General features: G+C 37.6%; 1 protein-coding gene across 2 annotated transcripts in view; it reads left to right on the plus strand.

Annotated features, from left to right (window-relative positions):
• DTNBP1 (dystrobrevin binding protein 1) overlaps positions 1-22,557 on the plus strand; it is a 182,756-nt gene that overhangs the window by 71,329 nt on the left and 88,870 nt on the right. For both annotated transcript variants that reach the window (XM_024565377.3, XM_024565378.3), the window contains exon 7: positions 15,619-15,641. In XM_024565377.3, the coding sequence (XP_024421145.2) occupies positions 15,619-15,641 (23 nt within the window). The remainder of the gene's footprint in view (positions 1-15,618; positions 15,642-22,557) is intronic.

Below are 22,557 nucleotides of genomic sequence, written 5' to 3' on the forward strand. Positions count from 1 at the left end.
TGAAAAACATTTGAATAGATGGTTTAAACCATTTCTGCATTAAGGGAATCCTTCTTCAGCTGGTTATCTGGTGAAAGTGACATATATTAAACTGTATAGTTGCAGGGGAAAATACCTATACATAGCTTTTCTAAAAACTCTTGTGCATATAAAGTGATATTGCTATTACCAATGCCTTTTGTGGACAGGAATAGATACTGCCGTGATAAAAAATAAAATATAAAAGAGTGGCTAGAATATAGCTATAGGCAGAAGACGAGTACTGGTGCCAGTGCTGAGTTGTCAGATAGTTCAGAAGATGATTAACCATCCAAGTCTGACTCAAGGCGCCTTTCAACAGGCTTCTATAAGCAATAGGAAATGCATTTTTCATCAAGTAGGGAAAGTTAATATTTAGAATATGAACCAAAATGAAGGACCTAAAACCATTTACATGGGTTTGCCTAGTTAGCAGTTAGAAATATGGACTTGAGATTTGGGCGTCAGCTCACATTTTTGGTCACAGGGTGTGGGGGAAAATAGATGATGAAATGTATAATTTATAAAGGATAAGTTCAGATAGTTATATAGACTTGGAAGAAATTAAAGTGGGATAATGGTGTAGCGGTATGGGCAGGGGGAAGGGCTGCTTTGACTAGGGTGAGCAGGAAAAGCCCTTCTGAGAAAAAACAGGAGAACTAAGACCTGGACAAGAAGGCATCCATGTAAGGATCTAGCATTATACAGTTCCCAGTAGAAGGAACAATAGATGCAAAGACCTTGAGGCATAAAAAATAGATAAATTTAGGAGAATGAAGTAGAGCAAAAAAGAAATGTAGAGTCTCAGACTTCTAGATTTTCATCTTTCTAGTACCATCATAATATTACTTAGAATGCTTATTGAAATTCTCTTACAATAATTAGTTATATTGTACTTAAAATCAGACATAAATATATGATTTAATGAAAATATTTCTTATTTTGAAACTTCTGGGTCCTTTGTTTTTCCCTTTTGTATGCAGCTTATTATCAAAATTTTACTGAAAATAGTTGTATCTTGAACAATGTGATTTTAGTAGTTCTGCTTAATTATAAATGACTCATAGTTTTAACACATTCTTTTAATTGGACTTGAAATCAGCTTAGGGGTATATTAAACTTTAGAAACATTTTCATCAATTCACTTAGACTTTGAAACTTAATTGCTATCCCTTAGAAACTCTCTCGTAAGTGGGGGTCACTAAATGTACTGATGAGATTTAGTGCTCATGCATAATTGGAGAAAGAAATTTTTGCTTCCTGTATTACAGCTAATGCTAAGGAACTGTGCTCTTTCTGTTTGTGTTTGCTCTTATTTATTTATTTATTTTGGTCACATGAGGATTATAAACTGAGTTTAGACAGGACTTCCAGCCAAGGTGGAGGTGTAGGTAGATACACTTTGTCTCCTTGCACAACCAAAAGAAGGACAACATTTTTAACAACAAAAAATAACCAGAACTGCCAGAAAATCAAACTGTATGACAGTCCGATGACCAAGAAGTTAAAGAAGAAACATTCATTCAGACTGGTAGGAGGGACGAAGATGGGCAGCCAGGGTGGAGAGGACTCACAGCAAGGTTGTGGCTGGTGGACTGGGCGAGGTGGCGGCTGGTGGAGCAGGCAGTCACACATTTGCATGCAGATAAACCGGAGGAACAACTGGGGAGGGAGACAGACTGCACAACCCTAGGGTTCCAGCATGGGAAAAGAAAGCCTCAGAACCTCTAGCTGTAAAAATCTGTGGGGGTTGCAACTGCGGGAGAGACTCCCAGCCTCACAGGAGAGTTCCTTGGAGAGACCCACAGGGTCCTAGAACATATGCAAACCCACCCACTCAGGAATCAGCACCAGAAGGGCCAAAGTTGCTTGTGGGTAGCGGGGCAAGTGATTGAAAGCTGGCCAAGAGCTGAATAAGCAGCATTGTTCTCTCTTGGACCCCTCACCCACATACAGCACCACAATGAAGTGACCTGGGTTGCCCCACCAAGGCAAATACCTAAGGCTCTGCCCCATACAACCTAACAAGCATGCTGAAACAAAGAAATATGGCACAAATGAAAGAACAGATCAAAGCTCCAAAAATAGAACTAAGTGATGAAGAGATAGCCAGCCTATCAGATGCAGAGTTCAAAACACTGGTCATCAGGATACTCACAGAAATGGTTGAGTATGGTGGCAAAATAAAGGAAAAAGTAAAGGCTGTGCTAAGTGAAATAAAGGAAAATGTACAGGGAATCAACAGTGAAGGGAAGGAAACCAGGACTCAAATCAATGATTTGGAGCAGAAGGAAGAAAGAAACATCCAACCAGAAAATAATGAAGAAACAAGAATTCAGAAAAATGAGGAGAGGCTTAGGAACCACCAGGACATCTTGAAACGTTCCAACATCCTAACTATAGGGGTGCCAGAAGGAGAAGAGGAAGAGGAACAAATTAAAAACCTATTTGAACAAATAATGAAGGAGAACTTCCCTAATCTGGCAAAGGAAATAGACTTCTAGAAAGTCACAGAAGCCCAGAGAGTCCCAAAGAAGCTGGACCCAAGGAGGAACACACCAAGGCACATCATAATTATATTACCCAAGATTAAAGAGGAGAGAATCTTAAAAGCATCAAGAGAAAAGGAGACAGTTACCTACAAAGGAGTTCCCATAAGACTGTCAGCTGATTTCTCAAAAGAAACCTTGCAGGCAAGAAGGGGCTGGAAAGGAGTATTCCAAGTCATGAAAGGCAAGGATCTACATCCAAGATTACTCTATCTGGCAAAGATACCATTTAAAATGGAAGGCAGATAAAGTGCTTCTCAGATAAGGTTCATCTTGTGAACCTTAAGGAGTTCATTGTCACCAAGCCTTATTATATGAAATGTTAAAGGGACTTATCTAAGAAAAAGAAGATGTTCAAAAATATGAACATTAAAATGACACCAAACTCACAACTATCAACAAGTGAACCTAAAAAACAAAAAGAAACTAAGGAAACAAGTAGAACAGGAACAGAATCACAAAAATGGAAATCACATGGGGGGTTATCAATGGGGAACGGGAGCAGGGAGAATGAGGGAAAAGGTACAGGGAATAAGAAGCATAAATAGTAGGTATAAAATAGACAGGGGGAGGTTAAGAATAGTAGAGGAAATGGAGAAGCCAAAGAACTTGTATGTATGACCCATGGACATGAGGTGGGGGAATGCTAGTGGAAGGGGTGATGTAGGGTGAAGGGGAATAAAGTGGGGGAAAAAATGGGACAACTGTAGTAGCATAATCAATAAAACATATTAAAAAATAAGTTTAGAAAACCTTTTAAAGAAAAGCATAACAGATTTGAGATCTTATGTTATATCTTTAGTAGTATTTGACAAGTTTGTGTTCTAGAGAGTAGCCCACTAAACTCCTGAACTTCAATAAATGACTGTCTGAACTAATCTAGACAAGTAGTGTACTTCATTTCAGAAAGTTGGGTAGGGTGGTTCTAGGATGGCTTAGCTGGAGTGTGGCATATAGGCCTGTCTTGAACAGAAGACACTAATGGGTAGAAATGGCTTTGGATCCAAAAGATGAGTTCCAAAACTCTCCCAACAAGGGAAGATATGGAAAGGCAATAAGTAGGTTCCGCAATGGGTGTTCATTAGGATGCTGAATGCAAAGTGGAACAGGAGAACTTTCCCTCCGGCAGTGCTTCCCCAAGAAGGGAGTGGACTCCTGTATTTGCCCAGGATGGAGTAACAGGGACTAGATTTACTCTGTCACCTGATACTACCAAAACCTGGACAAAAATAACTGAAATAACAATTTTTAAGACATTGGACAGCAAGCAAAGGGGGCAAGTGAGCCTTGATATATAGGAAACAAATGAAGTAAGCCCTGTGATTATCCCAATATTCTGCCTTAATAAACTTTCCTGGCTACAGTGTAGGGAGGAGGAGGAGGACCCAGGAAGACCATAGTAGGCTCTCTGAGTTGAAGAGACAGAATTGAGAGTCTGGTGAGGCCCAGTTAGAGGCCACAAGACACAGTACTAGAGAGGAGAGAGTAGTACAGAGAGAATCCCAGAAATCTGCAGAGGGTTTCCCTTGAATATTCAGCAGAGTACTGATAATATATGTGAGGCTATCTGAGGCAGGAGGAAGAAAACATCCAAGGATTAGTTAATAGTACTTGGTGCCTACACGGTGCCTATTCCCAAAAACCAGATGGGAAAAACTAATTCACAGGACATTGGGAGGAGCTCTCAGGAAGGTCCCTCAGTAGTGGGTATAATGAGTCTTTGATCCTGACCTGCTTAACAAATCATAAACACCTGGGAACATAAACCGCAAAAAAAATGATCCTTTGAATTATTTTCACATAATTTAATTATCCCAAAACAAAGCTCAAGAATATTTGTAGGAATATAAAAATATGTAGCACCCAACAAGATAAATACAACATCTGGCATTAAGTCAAAGATTACTAGGCAAACATTGAGGAGATAATCAAAGCCAATTCAGAACTGACACAGATGTTTGAATTAGCAGACAAGGACATTAAAAACCAGTTATTGTAACTATAAGTTCAAAATAAGTAGAAAGACATTGAAGGTTTTTTTTTTTTTAAGCACAAATTTGTCTCTTTTCCATTTTCTCCTTTTACTGCTTCCTCGATTAGATGCTTGATTTTTATATGGTTCCCAGGTGTTTAATTGGTAGCAAATTATATTTATTACAATACAGTAATCACACTTAACTAGGCTGCTGACCTTTTGATGAGACTGCAAATTTGTTGGTTGCATGAATGTGTAATCACATCTCACATTGTCTTTCAAAGTGAAACCTAAGCTATGAGTTGGCAAGGAATTGAACTTAACAAAATTCTTATTCCAAAAAGTCTGTTGGAGAATAAATCTTGACAGTTTCAGACTTTATTTGTAGCTATGAGAATAAATGTAGCTAGAATATTTAACAGCTTATTGGTTGACAGTAAATGTAGTTGAGGACTGATATTTAAGTTCTTCCAGCTTTATTTTGAACAATGAGTGAATATCTGTTTGCCATCAGTATTAAAAACCCATGTCCTGACTTAATTCTTTAAAAATGATAAATGTTGTCCTCACTAGTGTTGCTCAGTTGGTTGGGCATCGTCCCACAAAGCAAAGGTTGCCGGTTGATTCCTGGTCTGGGCACGTATATGCCTGGGCTGCAGGCATGTATGGGAGGCTACTGATTGATGTTTCTCCCTCACACTGATGTTTCTCTCTCTGTCTTTTTCCCTCCTTTCCCCTCTACTAACAATAAATTAATAAAATCTTTTAAAAAGCAAATAATAAATGTTTCTTTAATTGGCTTACCATACTCTTATCCTGAATTTTCCTCAGTTGTGTAAATGCCATTCTATTTATTGGGGTTCATAAAGGTTTTTGTTTTTAATATAGACAGTAAAAACTAAGTGTATATTTGAAGTTGAAAGTTGTCAATACTAAATATATAGCAATCTCCTGAAAGGTTTGTTGAAATTCAGCAAAACATAATTATGATTATCTTGGGTTTTAAAAAAAGGTAATCTTTTTTTTCTGAAGATTGATTGGTGATAGATTGTACATTATAATTTACAGACTATGTAATACTTTTTATGTCTTAGAATCAGCTTATTAAATTTGGAATAATATTTTGTGTCATAGATGATCCAATACCATTTGGAGTTTATGTTTCCTCATTGGCTACTGTTTTGTTTCAGAGATATTTTCGGAACTTGGAAATCAGTTATTTTAGTCTTCAGGTGAGCATAGCTAAAACCATGGCATGACCTTTTCCTTTTCTCTCTTTCCTGGTATTCTTGAAGGAGTCTAGAGATGGGACAGGCAGAGACATACTTAGCAGTCTGCCCTACCTGCTCTGACATTAGTGGCAGGAAAATGAGGTGCTGCTCCTCTCTGTGGCAGCCCCTTCTTCTTGCCTTTAGGGGCTGTGTTCTACCAAGGTTATATTCACCTAGTTTTACTGTGGCTAATAAATGGTGTCTTTCCTTGCCTACCTTCTACCATTTCTAGCCTTTAGTTCTGGGTCAGAAAATTGGCACGTAACTGTTTCAAAGGGCATGTACTCTTTGCTACTGGAGAGGTTTGGTACTGGATTTCAAATGTTGCCAGAGCAAGCAACATTTTTCTTTCTCTCTGGAAGTTGCATGTTATGTTTTACTTATGACCAATTCTTATCCATATACTAATCAAAGAAGTGCATTATTGTCATATAAAATAACATTACTTCTTTGAGGAAGAGAAAATAGAAGTTGATATACAGCTATGTAGGATTAATTCAGTTGAGAATTTATCAGTTGATATCAATATTTTTTGCTTTTACATGGATTTTTTAAAAGTTGAAAAGTATTTAAAATTATTTAAAAAACAATGGACTGTCTCAAGGAAAGTTAAAACACTTATTATACTTCATAAATGAACTTTAAAAACAAAACCTCACCCAAGTATGTGTTTATTGATTTGAGAGAGAGAGAGAGAGACATCAATGTGAGAGAAACATTGATCGGTTGCCTCTTGTATGTGCCCCAACAGGGGAGCGCACCTGCAACCTACGTGTGTTCCCAGGCCAGGGATCAAACTCACAACCTTTCAGTGCACGGGATGATGCTTCACCCAACTGAGCTGCCTGGCCAAGGCACTTCATAAATGAACTTTTAAAAAGATTTATTAATTCAAGTGAACAGATGGCACACTAAAGTTAAAATAATGTTTTTTAAAAGATTTTATTTATTTATTTTTAGAGACAGGGGAAGGGAGAAAGAGAGGGAGAGAAACATCAATAGGTTGCCTCTCACACACTCCCAACTGGGGACCTGGCCCAGAACTGAGGCATGTGCCCTCAGTGGGAATCAAACCAACATCCCTTTGGATCACAGGCCAGCACTCAATCCACTGAGCTACACCAGCCAAGGCTAAAGTTAAAATATTGTTAATAGAAAAGATTGTTATAAAGGTTGTGTAATATGAATATGTTGATAAAGAACAAATCTGTGATGTACTTTAAATATTTAATCTATATATTTTTCTTAGCTTTTAGGTAGCAAAGTCCATTGACAAGTCAATCTTTATTTACCTGGCTCCTTGAAACTGTCCATTCTAGACTTCTATAACACTAGTCTCCTAAATTTTCTTCTCTACCTTAGGTTAGTTTTTATTTTCTGTTACAGATTATTTACTGTTGGTATTCTCTTGGATTCTGTTGTTGGTTATCACCTCCTCCCATTCTACACACTGTCCCTGAGTAAGGTCTTCCATGTCCTTGGCTCATCTACCACCCAGATGATGACAGTTACCAAATCACTGTCTTCATTTTGGGTCTCTCTCTCTGTACCTTCAGAACTAGTTGCCACCTGGACCTCTCTACTTGGGTATGCCAACAGACGTCTCAAGAGCAGCATACCCCAAATTATCTACCACAGCAAAATTTGACCTTTTTTTTTTTTTTGTCTCAAATCATCACCTTGCAGACATGGGAGTTGTCATCTCTTTCTCCCTCTCTCCTATGTCTACTCAGTTCCTAGTCCAGTCCATTATTTCTTTGAGTCTGTTCTTGCTTTCCTGTCTTCACTGGTCATTTCCTAAGTTCAAGCCCACATCTTTGTAGCCTCAATTATAGTGGTAACTTCCTAATTAGTCTTTTTGTCTATAATCTTATTCTCAAACCATTTATATTACTGGGAGAGTGTTCATTTATTCCTAATACACAGATATGATTAAGGCTTCTCATCTTCTTCAAGATAAAAATAAGTTGTGATGATGATGATAATGTAAATTAGATAACAGTAGCATTTACTGAGCACTGACCATGTAACAGGTGCTGGGCTTAAAAATCTTAGTCTAAATTAACTCATAGAATTTTCATAATTGCCATTTGAGTCACCATTTGAATTGATGTACAATTTTTTTAATCCTCACCCAAGGATATGTTTATTGATTTTCAAGAGAGAGAGGCAGGAGGGGCAGAGAGAGAGAGAGAGAGAGAGAGAGAGAGAAAGAAACATTAATGTGATTGAAACATCAATCAGTTGCCTTTGGTACGCACCCCACCTGGAGATTGAACCTGCTATCCAGGCATGTGCCCTGACCGGGGATCAAGCCTACAACCCCTTTGGTGCACAGATGATGCTCCAACCCACTGAGCCACTTGGCCAGAGCATGTAGACTTTGCTTTTTACCAAAAAGAAAAATGAGACAACAGCAGATTAATTTACCAGGAGTTGCAGAGCCAAGAAATGGCAGAGCCACATTAGACCAATGATTTTCTGAAGTAAAAGTCTGTTCACACCCTTTTACATTGTCTCTACACAAAAGTATCCATACTCTGGGTTTGGATTCCATGAGGTGTGGAAAAGATCTTCTCTCAGAGCACTGACTGCTTTAGCTCTTGTGACTGCTAATTGTAAAAAATGAGCAAGCAAGGTTTTTAGTAATGGCACCACTGGATCAGGAATACATTTAGATGTGAGATGCATGACTTTTCTTAATACACGATTCACCCTATCCACGACAAACTCACCTCACCTGTAAAGAGACACATGCAGCATGGCATGGCTGAAGAATGCTGAGGAACAAACCACTGCCTGGGTAATAATGAATGATAGGGTGCTTGGTCTTTTGTTTTTGTTTTTAAGAAGCTGGCTAGCCAATTAAAACTTTGAATTTAAAAAATTAGTAACAGAGAGGCATTAGAATTCTTTTAAGAATTTTACAATAAAAAATGTAATCAAGTGTTGCGGTGGGCTAGTCACTGAACACTTTTCAGTATATCAATGAGAATAAAGGTGTTTAACAGATTTCTTTTTGAAAATCCCAAGATATCTTCCAGGGTATGTTGGGGTATCGATGATGATGATTTCAGCTTTCAACAGTTTCCTAAAAAGAATGTAGTTTCACAGAGCTGGTTGGACGCAGATGTTGCCCAGAAATTTTGTGATAGCTCTGAGTTTTATGTACATGACTCTGGTGTTCAGGCCACTTGATATTCTAATTAGGTGACTTCCTGGTGCAGCTAAAACATCTCAGGTAGGCCACACTTGCATTCAGATAGGCTGCATTTGGCCCATGAGCTGCATTCTCGGTGGTAAAGATTGTACACATATGGAGTCAAAGAGAAGTGTGACTTTTATTACTAGTCCTATCACTTATTACCTGTGTGGCCTTTCATCCTAAGACCTCAATTTCTTCATGTATTAAATGAGGATGATGGTGCCTACAGTAGAGTATTGCGAGTTATAGGGAATAATGTATGTAAGGTGCTTTGAACAGTATGTGGGATACAGTAAGAATATTAATAAATATTCTGTATCCCTGTCTCAGACTTCTTCGCTTGTGCAAGTAGTCACAGTGACAGATTCTGTCCATCACCCATAATGAAGGGCTCCTCTACAAGTATATTCTATACAAAAGGTATTGCTGATCATACTTTAAAAGAATTTTTTCCCTAAACATTTTCAAGTGTTAAGAAAAGGAAAGAATAAACAAATGGGACTATATCAAATTAAAAAGCTTCTGCATGGCTAAAGGAAAGATCAGCAAAATAAAAAGGGAACCCACCATATGGGAAAACATATTTGCCAATGAATGATATCTCAGACAAGGGTTTGATCTCCAAAATAAACAAAAAACTCACATAACTCCACACAAGGGAGATAAACAATCCAATTAAAAAATAGGCGAAGGACCTGAACAGATACTTCCCTGAGGAGGACATACAGATGTCCCATAGACATTTAAAAAGGACGCTTAACATCACTAGCCATCAGATAAATGCAAATTAAAACCACAATGAGGTACCACCTCACACCGGTCAGAATAGCCACCATTAACAAATCAACAAGCAACAAGTGCTGGTGAGGATGTGGAGAAAAGGAAACCCTAGTGCTCTGTTGCTGGGAATGCAGACTGGTGCAGCCACTGTGGAAAACAGTATGGAATTTCCTCAAAAAATTAAAAATGGAACTACCTTTTGACCCAGTGATTCCAGTACTGGGATTATACCCTAAGAATCCTGAAACACCAATTCAAAAGAACCTGTGCACCCCAGTGTTCATAGCAGCATTATTCACAATAGCCAAGTGCTGGAAACAGCCTAAGTGCCCATCAGTAAATGAGTGGATCAAAAAACTGTGGTACATTTACACAATGGAATACTATGCAGCAATGTAGCAGAAAGAAAGAAGAAACTCCTACCCTTTGAGACAGCATAGATGGAACTGGAGAGCATTACCTTAGTGAAATAAGCCAGGCAGTGAAAGACAAATACCATATGATCTCACCTGTAAGTGGAACCTAATCAACAAAACAAACAAATGAGCAAAAAAGAACCAGAGACATGGAAATAAAGAACAAACTGATGGGGACCAGAGGGGAGGAGGGATGGGGCTAATGGAGGAATGAAGGGGAACATGTACAAAGGGCCCATGGACAAGAACAGTGGGAGGGGATTATCTTTGGAGTAGGGGTTGGATGGGGCAGGGGAGAGCAACGGGGCAAAAAAATGGGGACAACTATAACTGAACAACAATTTTTTAAAAAGCTGAAAAAAAATGTTAGAGTTGACTTTGCTTTGGCATTTTGAATGTGGTATTTTGCCCTATAGAATCATTATGTTAGCTTTTTCTCCTGGATTTGTCCTAGGGAAACAGTTTAGTATGTAGAGAAAGTGTGCTTCCATCCATGAGATGATTGTGTGTATGGAGATATTTATCCAGTGGTCTCAATCTGTCAAGTTTGCAGCTGTATATCTGATTTAGTTGATTTCTGTACACATACAGATTTAATGTACTTCTTGTAACATTCCATAGATTTATTTATTAATGTGATGCTTTTTTTTTGTTTCTATTCTGCCCTCATAACTCAACCCCTGTAGAGAAAATGATTAAATAAGTAGTTTCACCCTTTATAAATACGATTAGACTTTATGTCTGGTGCTATTTGTTAATGCATTACTTTCAGGGTTTATTATTCTAAATTTTGTAAAGGCAAAAAGAAAACATTCTTGCCCTGGCTGGTGTAGCTCAGTGGATTGAGCGCGTGCTTATGAACCAAAGGGCTGCCAGTTCGATTCCCAGTCAGGGCACATGCCTGGGTTGCAGGCCAGGACCCCCATGGGGGGGTGCGTGAGAGGCAACCACACATTGATGTTTCCCTCCTGCTCTTTCTCTCTCCCTTCCCTCTCTCTATAAATAAATAAATAAAATCTTAAAAAAAATAAATTTTGTACAGGCATTTGCTGAATTGAATAAAATTTAAAAAATGGTAAAATCTAAAGGCACTTCAGTTCTTTCTACTTAATTGATCTTCTGAAAACACTATTAAACTATGAAAAATAAGACTTTTTTTAAAAATGCAAGTGGCAAACAAGTTATCAAGTGAGATTCTATGTAACCAAGTTTTTTTTATAAGAATAAAGCTCTCTATAGTCACAGCAAGGGCTTCTTTGAAAAAGCAGATATTCTTTAGTCATTCAGCAATCACAGTACTTGATAATCAGGATTTGCTGAGTGTCCATTGGGTCTGACTCTGGGCACACGCATGAACAGGGCAGATGAGTCATGGTCTGCGCACTTCAGGTGCTCTACAGTGTAATTGTAGAGATGACACCTGTACGAAATAACTGCATTACAAGGCAGTGCATGTCGTGTTATAACACTGATAGAGTTAAGTGTAAAGTGAGTTCCGATAAGGGAATATCGCCAGATCACCAGTCAAGGATGTCTTCATGGAAAAGATGAACTTGAAGACTGTTTCACACTGATTATTGTCATTGCCATTTCTAATAGAATTTGGAGAGTAACCAACCAGAACTTAAAACTCCTGGTTTACCTATGCCTTTTCATTTGGTTAACTGAGAGTATGACACAATGAGTAAGAGTAAAATACCTGCTGCGAAAACTCAGTGCAGTCCTGGCTCCTCCAAGAAGCCTCGCTCTTTCTCTTTATTCCTAGAGAATCGTCAGCTTGTCATTACCAGAGCATTAATTTGTGGTATCAGTTTCAAATTGTTGCTTTACTTCTCTCTCTCACTAAAGTTCCTTGAGGCAATGGAACGTGCATATCCCAAACCTAGCATTATTACTACTGCTCTTCTTCACATTATTCCTAGTGTCTAAGACTCAATAAATTTTTGTTGGATGAATGATTGAATTCAAAGATTACATTCAGTGTGAGAAAAATGAATATTTATTCAAGGTTGATAACAGTGATGATAGAATTGGATCAATTCAGAGTACATTTTAAGATCCAGGTTACAGGATTTATTGATGGATTTGGATGTGGAGAATGAGGGAGATGGATAAACGAACGCTTGAAAAACTTGGTAATGCCAGCAATTGAGATGAGGAGACTGAAGAAGAATAGCTTGTTTTACAGATGTTGTTTGAGAAGCCTACTGCACTTTTGAGTAGAGTTATTAAATGGGCTGTTGCATATGAATCTGGAGCTCAAAGAAGAGATCAAGACAAAAATATAAATCAGGAAGTTAGTCGCACATAGATGGTATTTAAGGCTATCTAGCAGGATGAAATTACCTTATGAGAAAATGTAAGTTAAAGAGGGAAGAGGGCCCAAACAAAACTTGCAGTGCTCCAGCATTTAGTGATCTGGAAGAGATGGAGAAGCTAAAAAAAAGAAAAAAACTGAGGAAGCAGGAGAAAAACCAGAGGAAACTTTCTCAGGGAATTACCAGTTGGGTCATGTGCTGCTTGAGGGATTCGGATGAAAAGAAAGAAGTGGTCATTGCATTTGGCAACATGATGATTGTTGGTGACCTTGATGTGCAGTTATGGGGCCTGGAAGCCAAACTTGAACAGGTTCAAGACTGAATAGGAAGTGAAGGAGTAGAAATCTATAGCAGCTAAATTCTTCCTTGAGTAGACTGTAAGGATAGAAATTGTCAGATTATTTCATCAAGCCCCAAAATGAACTCATGATGCACTTGCCCTCCAAAATCTACTCTTCTTCCTGAGTTTTCTTTTATTCATGAATTCACCTTCCTTCCAATGATCCAGACCAGACTCCCCATGGTTAATGTAGTCATTCCTTCCTCCACTTATCCCCCTGTAATTAGTTGTCATGGACTGATGTGTCTTCTCCACAGCATTTTTTGAATTGGACTCCTCCATTTCGTTGCCACTGCCACTGACTGCCACTGAAGTTGCTCTTGCCAGGCCCTAATTAGCTCTTCTTCAAACTCCTCTAATAGTTTCCAAAGTACTCCCTGCTTTTATCCTCTCCCTTGTCAATACATCTATCCATCACAGCTGGAATGTTCTTCCTAAAACACAGTTTTGCTCATGTTACTCTTCTGCGAAAACTAAAATTGGATCCTTATAGCCCAGCAGTCAAACCCTCTGCCTTTTTAACCTTATCTCCCATGACCTTCTCTTCATTCAGCCCGCTCTTCTGAAATATTTGCTGTTTCTTTTTTTAATATATTTTATTGATTTTGCTATTATAGTGGTCCCAATTTTCCCTTTTTGACCTCCTCTGCCCAGTACCCCATATCCCTCCAGCATTCCCCTTCCTTAGTTCATGTCCATGGGTCATGCATATAAGTTCTTTGGCTTTCCCATTTCCTGTACTGTTTCTTAAATATAACCAACATTGTTTGGCCTCCACACCGTCAGTTTCACCTCTGCTTGACGTGCCATCCCCTCCCTTCTCTTACCTCTCCTATATGTCTAAATGCTTATTACCTCTACCAAATGGGGAAATCTTCCCTAAATATTAGGAAATTTCAAGGCTTTCAGTGCTACTGCTTTACTTTATCGGTTCTTTAAAGATTTCATAATACTGATTTTTACTTTAAACCATAGTTATCTGTACCGCCACTACCTCAACCAACCTTCATTTTCAGGATTGGGGAAGTTTCTTGTAAATTTTGCAAACAGTTGTGGGTAATGATTTCTGTAAATAAAGGATGTCTAGGAAGAGTCCTCTGTTACGCTTCTTCTCTTTTCTCAGTAGCCATTGATTTTGGTGAGGCAGCCAGAAGGTGGAAAGGTGAGCACAGTAACTTCAAATGGAACATAGCTTTCTGCAATTGGGCAATTACTCATTAATACAATACACTGGGTTCTTTGTTTTATGCTTGTTGGTATTTGGGGGTGGGGGAAGAACAGTGCCTGTGAAATTATTACTTTGAGTTTTAGCTTTTTAAAATGAGATGTGCCTTTTAGAAATTTTGCTCACTGCTATCTATTCTAAGGAAAGGAAAGCAGAGTCTCTCTAAAGATTATAATCATAGAAGAAAGAATTATTCATTAGAATATCAACCTGAGTGATCTATCATCTTTTACATCTGTCAGTGACCTTAGAGAATTGCTACTAAGAAGTAAACTGAAGGTATCTTTTCAAGATGTTCTCTTATGATGCATGTTGCCTTACTGTTAGATATTGCAGCTTTCATCCCATTGCTGGAATATAAAATAGGTTTTAGGCATGTATATTTTATACCTAATCTTTTAAGAATTAAGTTGGACTATTAGCTAAAGGGAAACAATTGCACATGTTTTTGAAAGGATGGGATTGAAAATAGCATTCTTTTTCTTAGTTAATGAACTGTGATGCTGGAGCGTTATTTTGAAGAGTCAGTATTTTTAGAAAAGAGGAGTGAGATGACCATCTGATTTAAGAACCTCCACTTGGCTGTTAACAAGAATATTATGTTTGGCCTTTGAGTAGGCAGCTTGCCAGTCCTCCCTGCCAGCTGTTAATTGTACTTAACTATTTTGGAACATGAGGGTAATTAGTAGTGTGGAATACTGATTTGGGAATTCAGAATATCTCTAGATTTTTACTAAAATCTAGAGTGCAAATAAAAGGTAAATGTCTCATATTTTGAGTGGGATAACAAGCCTTTACTAAGTAAATTTACCTCCTCAAAATAACTTCTTACTAGTATAATAATAAGAGAAATAGAATTAAAAAGTTATGAAGGAAAACCTGAAAATAACTTGCTTCAACTACTTTGTCAAAAATGTTTTGTTTTATGATTGTTCATCTGTTTTCTCCGCTTTACATTTCCCCAGGAGGCTTTGTATTTCAGCACCCTTAACTGGCACTGACAAAATTGCCAACCATGGCTTTCCTGGAGCCTTGGCCCTTTCCTGTCAGGATGAGCTGTGGACCTCAGTCTTCTGATGTGCACTTCCCCTTTTATTTGAAAGGGAAAATAATTGCCCCTGTCCTGGATAATTTTTAATTAAAGATCTTAAAACTCTATTATTTAAAATTTATCAGAGGAATGAAATTTAAATGTTTTTATAAGCTGATAATACTGGTTATTATATATATACAAGGTGGTTCATAACTGGCATTAAAATGCTCCATATTTTCTTGTAGGTGTTTCAGTATCTTAATCTTTTAAATTTTGGTAGAATTTTTTTGAGCCATTAATAGGGTAATAGAAAAACTAAAAATAGTAGCTTAAGGCTAATTGTATTGGTAATTACAGTGAAGCATAGATATATGAGCATCCAGATATAACTCTGGGCATTTAAAATACATAAATTTTTATTATAATCTAAGAGCAGTTTCCATTGGGAATAGATATTTTAAATTTACATTTTCTTTTTCTTTCTACAGGAAGGAACTTGAAACCTTCAAAGGTAATTTTGTGTTTAATTCTTCACTTTAAAGTAGATGAGAGTTAATTGATGTCAGATGTTCTTTCTTAATGATGAAAGAACTCATTGCTTTTTCTTTACATCAGTTTACATCAAAAAAGTTTGCTTAATACTGTTTTGTCGGTTTTATTTAATCACAAGTGGTTTTGATATTCTTTTTTAGCTATAACATATGTACCAAGTGAGAGTTTCTACTGATGACCATTATAAGTCATATGTTAGGATGGCACAGTGCTAACTCTGAGATTGTTGAGAATCACAATTTTAAAAGATTCCGGTTTCTGTTGTGTGAACTCTGGACCACAGGACAGGGTGTGGTGATAAAGGTAGAGCTGTAACCCTGCAGTTGACCCCACAGATATTTAAACCTGCTGAGAGGTGTTCAGTGCTGAGTCCTGCCCTGCCACTGTCTGGAAACATAGGATAAGTCTCTTACATTTTTCAGGCTCAGTTTTTCCATCTGTAAAATTAGAAACTCTGATGAGCTATATTGTGAGATACTAAAAGCAGCCAGCATTGCTTTTCAATTTTAGAACACTTCTGAAGGTAGAGCACTGAAGAATTCTTGGTCCTGTTGACCCTTACCAGTTGTGGAGAAACATAGTGAAAAATAGGGAAAACCACACACTTTCCAAGCAGCTCAAAGCCCTCCCAAGTTGTTGTTTTTCAGTTACTCTTTAGCAAATCAGTATTCTTAGACTCATTTCAGTTATATTTAAATATAAACTAGTATTGATCTTTGGATTTACTGAATGATTAAAGATTTTCCAGTATATCATTTATATATGAATTGTTTATTTAAAGTATACTTTATTGGTTATGCTATTACAGTTGTCCCATTTCTTTTCTCCTCTTTATCCCCCCTCCACTCCTCTCCCACCAGCATTCCCCTCCATTAGTTCATGTCCATGGGTTGTTCATACAAGTTCTTTGGCTTCTCCATTTTCTACACTATTCCTAACCTCCCCCTGTGTATTTTGTACCGATTGTTTATGCTGCTTATTCCCTTTACCTTTTCCCCATTTTCCCCTCTCCCCCTCCCCAATGATAACCTTCCATGTGATCTCCATTTTTGTGATTCTGTTCCTGTTCTAGTTGTTTTCTTACTTTGCTTTAGTTTTTGTTTTTTAGGTTCATTTATTGATAGTTGTGAGTTTGTTGTCATTTTACTATTTATAGTTTTGATCTTCATCTTTTTCTTAGGTAAGTCCCTTTAACATTTCATATAATACGGGCTTGGTAATGATGAACTCCTTTAACTTGACCTTATCTGAGAAGCACTTTATCTGCCCTTCCATTCTAAATGAGAGCTTTGCTGGATAGAGTAATCTTGGCTGTAGGTCCTTTCCTTTCATGACTTTGAATACTTCTTTCCAGCCCCTTCTTGCCTGCAAGGTTTCTTTTGAGAAATCAGCTGACAGTCTTATGGGAACTCCTCTGTAGGTAACTGTCTCCTTTTCTCTTGGGGCTTTTAAGATTCTCTCCTTATCTTTAATCTTGGGTAATGTAATTATCATGTACCTTAGTGTGTGCTTCCTTGGGTCCAACTTCTTTGGTAGTCTCTGAGCTTCCTGGACTTCCTGGAAGTCTATTTCCTTTGCTAGACTGGGGAAGTTCTTCATTATTTGTTCAAATAAGTTTTCAATTTCTTGCTCTTCCTTTTCTTCTTCTGGCACTCCTATGATTTGGATGTTGGAACATTTAAAGCTGTCCCAGAGGATCCTAAACCTCTCCTCATTTTTTTGAATTCTTTTTTCTTCATTCCATTTTGGTTGAATGTTTATTTCTTCCTTCTGCTCCAAATTGTTGATTCGAGTCTTGGTTTCTTTCCCTTCTTTGCTGGTTCCCTATATATTTTTCTTTACTTCACTTTGCGTAGCCATCATTTTTTCCTCTATTTTTGACCGTACTCAACCATTTCTGTGAGCATCCTGATTACCAGTGTTTTGAACTCTGCTGAGCATGTGGCATTATTCCCTCTCTGACCCCTCCCTCACATACAGCACCACAATGCAGCAAGGTGGGTTGCCCCACCCTGGTGAATACCTAACATTTTGCCCCTTACAATGTAACAGGTATGCCAAAACAATGAAATGTGGCCCAAATGAAAGAACAGATCAAAACTCCAGTAAAACAAGTAAGCAACGAAGAGATAGCCAGCTTATGAGATGCAGAGTTCAAATCACTGGTAATATAGTCAAATTGTTTATGTACGAAATCTGTTTGGATGTTTTAGAAAAAATAATTAACACACAAAATAAAAGAAAGGCTTATTTCTGCTATGACTAATATTGAACAGACTTGCTTTGGCTAGATTTTGATTTAACTGACTGTGGTTATAGTACATGATGAAGTTCATGTCCAGTTTGTTGAGGAAATGTTAAATAATCATATGATATAATGTTTTATCATGGCTGTCATTATTCTTAATCAATTTGTGAACCATGACTCATGTATGTTATCTTTTATCAGTAATTTGAAATCCTCATAAAATGGTCTTTTTCCTCTCATTCTTTCTTTTACTCAACTGGCATCTTATATTACATTAGAAGAAGAAAAAATATCAAGTTAATATTAAAAGATAGGTTGGGACACTGATTATGCAAAGATGTCAACTTGCATCTCAGTACTCAGGTGTTTTTGGTTTTGGTTTTGTTTTTGTATGATGGTATTCAGAGAAAAAGAAGAGACCAGTGATTTGCAAAAGGTTAGGTAGTGTTACATATTACCCAATAGAATAATTCAATTTATGCTGATATATCTTGTTTATACATACATTCTTTGTTATGTACATCATTTAACAGTGTATCCAACACACCCACAGGCAATTAAAATTTTCTAGTTTGAACAAACCGTAATTGATTTTTGTATCATACCAAGGTTTTTTAATTATCAATATTCATTAAAATTCTTTCCTCTTGAATGTTATACTAATATTTCAAAAGCATATAATAAAGAAATGGAACTGCTCTTCCAAGACTTTATGTAGAAAAAAATTCATTCAAGCAAATTGTAACAATTTTTTTCTGTACATCATTGTCTTTACCTTTATTTTCCTTTATAACATTGCATGAAAACAAAAGGCACTACTTTCTCCAATTGTTTTATTTAATTTGTTGTTTTGTTTGGAATATCTTTTCTAAGTTGGTGAAAAATTAACTTTTGGGTACAAAAATACAAAATTAGTAACCTTCAAGGTTAGTAATATAGGTCAGTATCATGCAACAAGTTCTGGATTCTTCCTTGTATCTGCCATTGAAGTTAATTAGTTAAGTTTACCGTTCACTTGTGCCGCATGTAGCAGATCTCTACAATATTACTGAAACTAGTTATTGTTTGTTTGGTTAAAACTCGTAGCAGAAGGGTTTTCTGTATTTCTCAGATTTTGCATTCCTTTGAACTTTATTGACAGTCACTTGAACAGTAGACAATATAAAAATGAGGGAAGGATCTTTAAAGTCTTAATGTTTATTTTCAGTAAGGAAGGAATTCCATTATTATAAGGATATGTAGAATAAATACAGGCATACCTTGTTTTATTGCACTTCACTTTATGGCACTTAGAAGATAATGCATTTTTTTTACAGATTGAAGGTTTGCGACAACCTTGTGTTGAACAAGTCTACTGGCACCATTTTTTCAACATTTGCTCATTTTGTATCTGTCACATTTTGTAATTCTCACAGTATTTCAAGGTTTTCATTATTATTCTATTTGTCATGGTGATCAATCAGCAGTGATCAATATTGAGGCAAGACCGTTCATCAGCAAAATGATTACAACTTGCTGAAGGCTCAGATAATGGTTAACATTTTTTTAGTAATAAAGTATGTTTTAGATAAGATAGGTACATTATTTTCTTAGACATAATGTAATTGTGCACTTAAAAGACTACAATATAGTGAACATAGCTTTTATATGCACTGGGAAGCCAAAGAATTTGTGACTTGCTTTATTGCAATATTCACTTTGTTGCAGTGGTCTGGAATGAGCCCGCAGTATCTCTGAGGTATGCCTGTAAGTTTTTCACACTCCTTAAAGACATGGGAAATTGGCCATGAATAGACACGTCTGTTGTTTAGAGATTATCCATCATTTTTCCCCTTTTATTTTTAAAATAGATTGCCCATGTATAAATCTTAAAATCACTGTTAAGATTGTCACTATAAGTGTAGAAATATTGTACGACTGAAAAGAGGTAGAGGTTAGGAGATCTAAGATTGGATATTTTTCTTACCTCTGTAAGATTCCTGACTTAAACATGGTTTTAATATGAAGACTTGCTCTTTAATCTTCCCTTAAATGCCTTACCAAATTTAACCGTCATTCTCCATTTCTCTATAAAACATACTGACAGCCCTAACATGCTGAATACTTGTGGCTCCTAGGCTACTCATACGTACATCTAAATATTTTTGTTTCCCCCAGCTGCATTGAATGCTTAGTTGTGTTTGCTCCTGAACTCATTTATACTTGTTATTGTTATGTAGTTTAATTATCAGATAAAATGATGAAACCTCAGTATTAAGGAGAACTGTAAGAAAAACTAAGTTGACTGCTTTGGAAGACTTAATATAAGTAGCTTTAAAAATTGAAGTAAACAGTATAATTAAAAATTAGAAAATATTTGGGGAAAATAAAAATCCTGAAAGAGTCTGTACGCAGATCATTTCACATCTTAAATTCCTACTCTGCTTTTAAAAAATAGACCGGAAATTTTATCCACTGCACTATGGGTTGCTTATGCAAGAATTTTCAAAATCAGTAGGCCTATACTTAAAGAATTCATGAGTAATAAGTATAGTTATACTTTAAATTAAAGAAAGTGTTTTAATGGATTTCTATATTAACTTCTTTTTAAAAAATTAAATGAGCAATGTGGGATCCAATGAGATCATATAAGGGAATGTCCATTGTAATCTCATTAATGTAAAAGCACCTGGCCATGTCAGAAATGTAACTTGCTGGAGTGAAAACATGCTAGGATTTAAGAGTTATCACTGTCACAGCAAGTTGATCATCGGGGGAATGAGGAGGAAAAGGCAGCTATGCCCATTCTGATACAGTGTGATCACATTTAAGGCTCAGCTCTAAAAAGCAGTGCCAATGAAGGAGATGGGGCAAGATTGGTCAGAGAAACAGGAGAAAAAACAAGATAATTTACTGACAAGGAAGTCCAGAGAGAGAAAGATTAAAGGACAAGTGGTTACCAATGATATAAGTAATGCCAAAAAGTTGAGCAGAATGGGGAAATCCCATTGGATTTGACAATGAATAGGTAATTGGTGATTTGAAAGAGCTGCTTGTAGGGAAAACTCAGATTGAAAATCAGAAGTACACGAGAAGTTAGAAAACAAAGGTTAGACTTCCAGTCAAGATGGTGACATAGGTAAACATGGCTCGCCTCCCTGCACAGCCACATCAAAATTACAACTAAAATATAGAACAACCATCACTCAGAACTATCAGAAATTGAGTTGAATGGAAATTTGACAACTATGGAATTGAAGAAAACACATCCATCCAAACTGGTAGGAGGGGTGAAGACATGGAATTGGCTGGACTCACTCACATCCACATGTGGTAGATAAAAATTTGGGAGGGATATCTCAGGATCCAGGAGTCCTGGCCCCACACTAGGTCCCTAGCCCAAGGTTCCAATGCCAGAAAGATAAGTCCACATAACTTCTGGCTGCAAAAACAAGTTGGGATTGATTAAGTGGAAGAAACTTCTGGAGTCCCAGGTAGTTTCCTTTAAAGAACCCACAAATGGAATTACTCAGATTCACTCCCTCTGAGCTCCAGCACTGGGGTAGCAGCTTGAAAGGCACCAGTGGCATAGAGGGAGGAACTGAAATGTATAGCATCAGGTGCGAGCTGGGGGACAGTTTTCTCTCAGACAGCAAGGTGGGCAGAGGCCATTGTCCCTTTCCAAGCCCTGCTCCCCTGCACAGAGCCACAGAGCTGGTGGGCTGGTGCCATATGTGAGACTCCATCAACCTGGCTAACACCGTTTTCCCTGCCCTAGAGATCCTCTGCAACTCTGTCCCACCCAAATTATAGACCCACCCAAATTGTTAACCATGACTTTTCTGTAAGAATGGCTGCTCTTGTCTCATGATTCACAACTTCTTGAATCCTACCAAATAAGCAACAGCTGGCCTCAGTTAGCCCCCAGCCCCTTTACCCCTTGCAAAGTGGCCCCAGGTTCGGCACTAGCAGCAGCCAAGCTAAATTCACAGTTTGGCTTTGCCTGGGAATCTCCAAGCCCAGCACAAGTAGCAGACATCTCAGACTGTTTTGTATATCAGGCAGGGTGGCTCCAGGGAGAACACAGGTGGGGGCTGACCTTGGCCTGCACACCCAGTGGACAGCTATAGACCATGGTCAGAGCACCACCACCCTGCCCCTGCACAGCTGATCCTCCATGGAGGGCAGAGGTTGGTGGTCAGTGGTCACAGGGAATAATTGCAGCTGATTGGCTTGGGTATATCCCTCCCATTGACCTGCCAATGGCAGTCAAGACTCAACTACAAGAGGACGGTGTACTCAGCTTGGGTGATAGGGGAGGCTGTGCCACTGTACCCTGCAGCACACCTACTCCATTAGGCCATACTGCCAAGAACAGGGAGTCATAGCAGCTCTACCTAAGACATAGAAAAAAACACAGGGTAGCTGCCAAAATGAGAAGACAAAGAAACATGGCCCAAATGAAAGAAAAGATCAAAACTCCAGAAAAAGAACTAAACAAAATGGAGATAAGCAATCTTTCAGATGCAGAGTTCAAAACACTGGTTATAAGGATACTGAAAGAACTTAGTGAAGACATCTATAGCATAAAACAAATCTATTCAGAAACAAAGGATACACTAAATGAAATAAAGAACAATTTACAGGA

This window comes from Desmodus rotundus, chromosome 3 (genome assembly GCF_022682495.2).
Source record: "Desmodus rotundus isolate HL8 chromosome 3, HLdesRot8A.1, whole genome shotgun sequence".
In the NCBI taxonomy this organism is placed as follows: domain Eukaryota; kingdom Metazoa; phylum Chordata; class Mammalia; order Chiroptera; family Phyllostomidae; genus Desmodus; species Desmodus rotundus.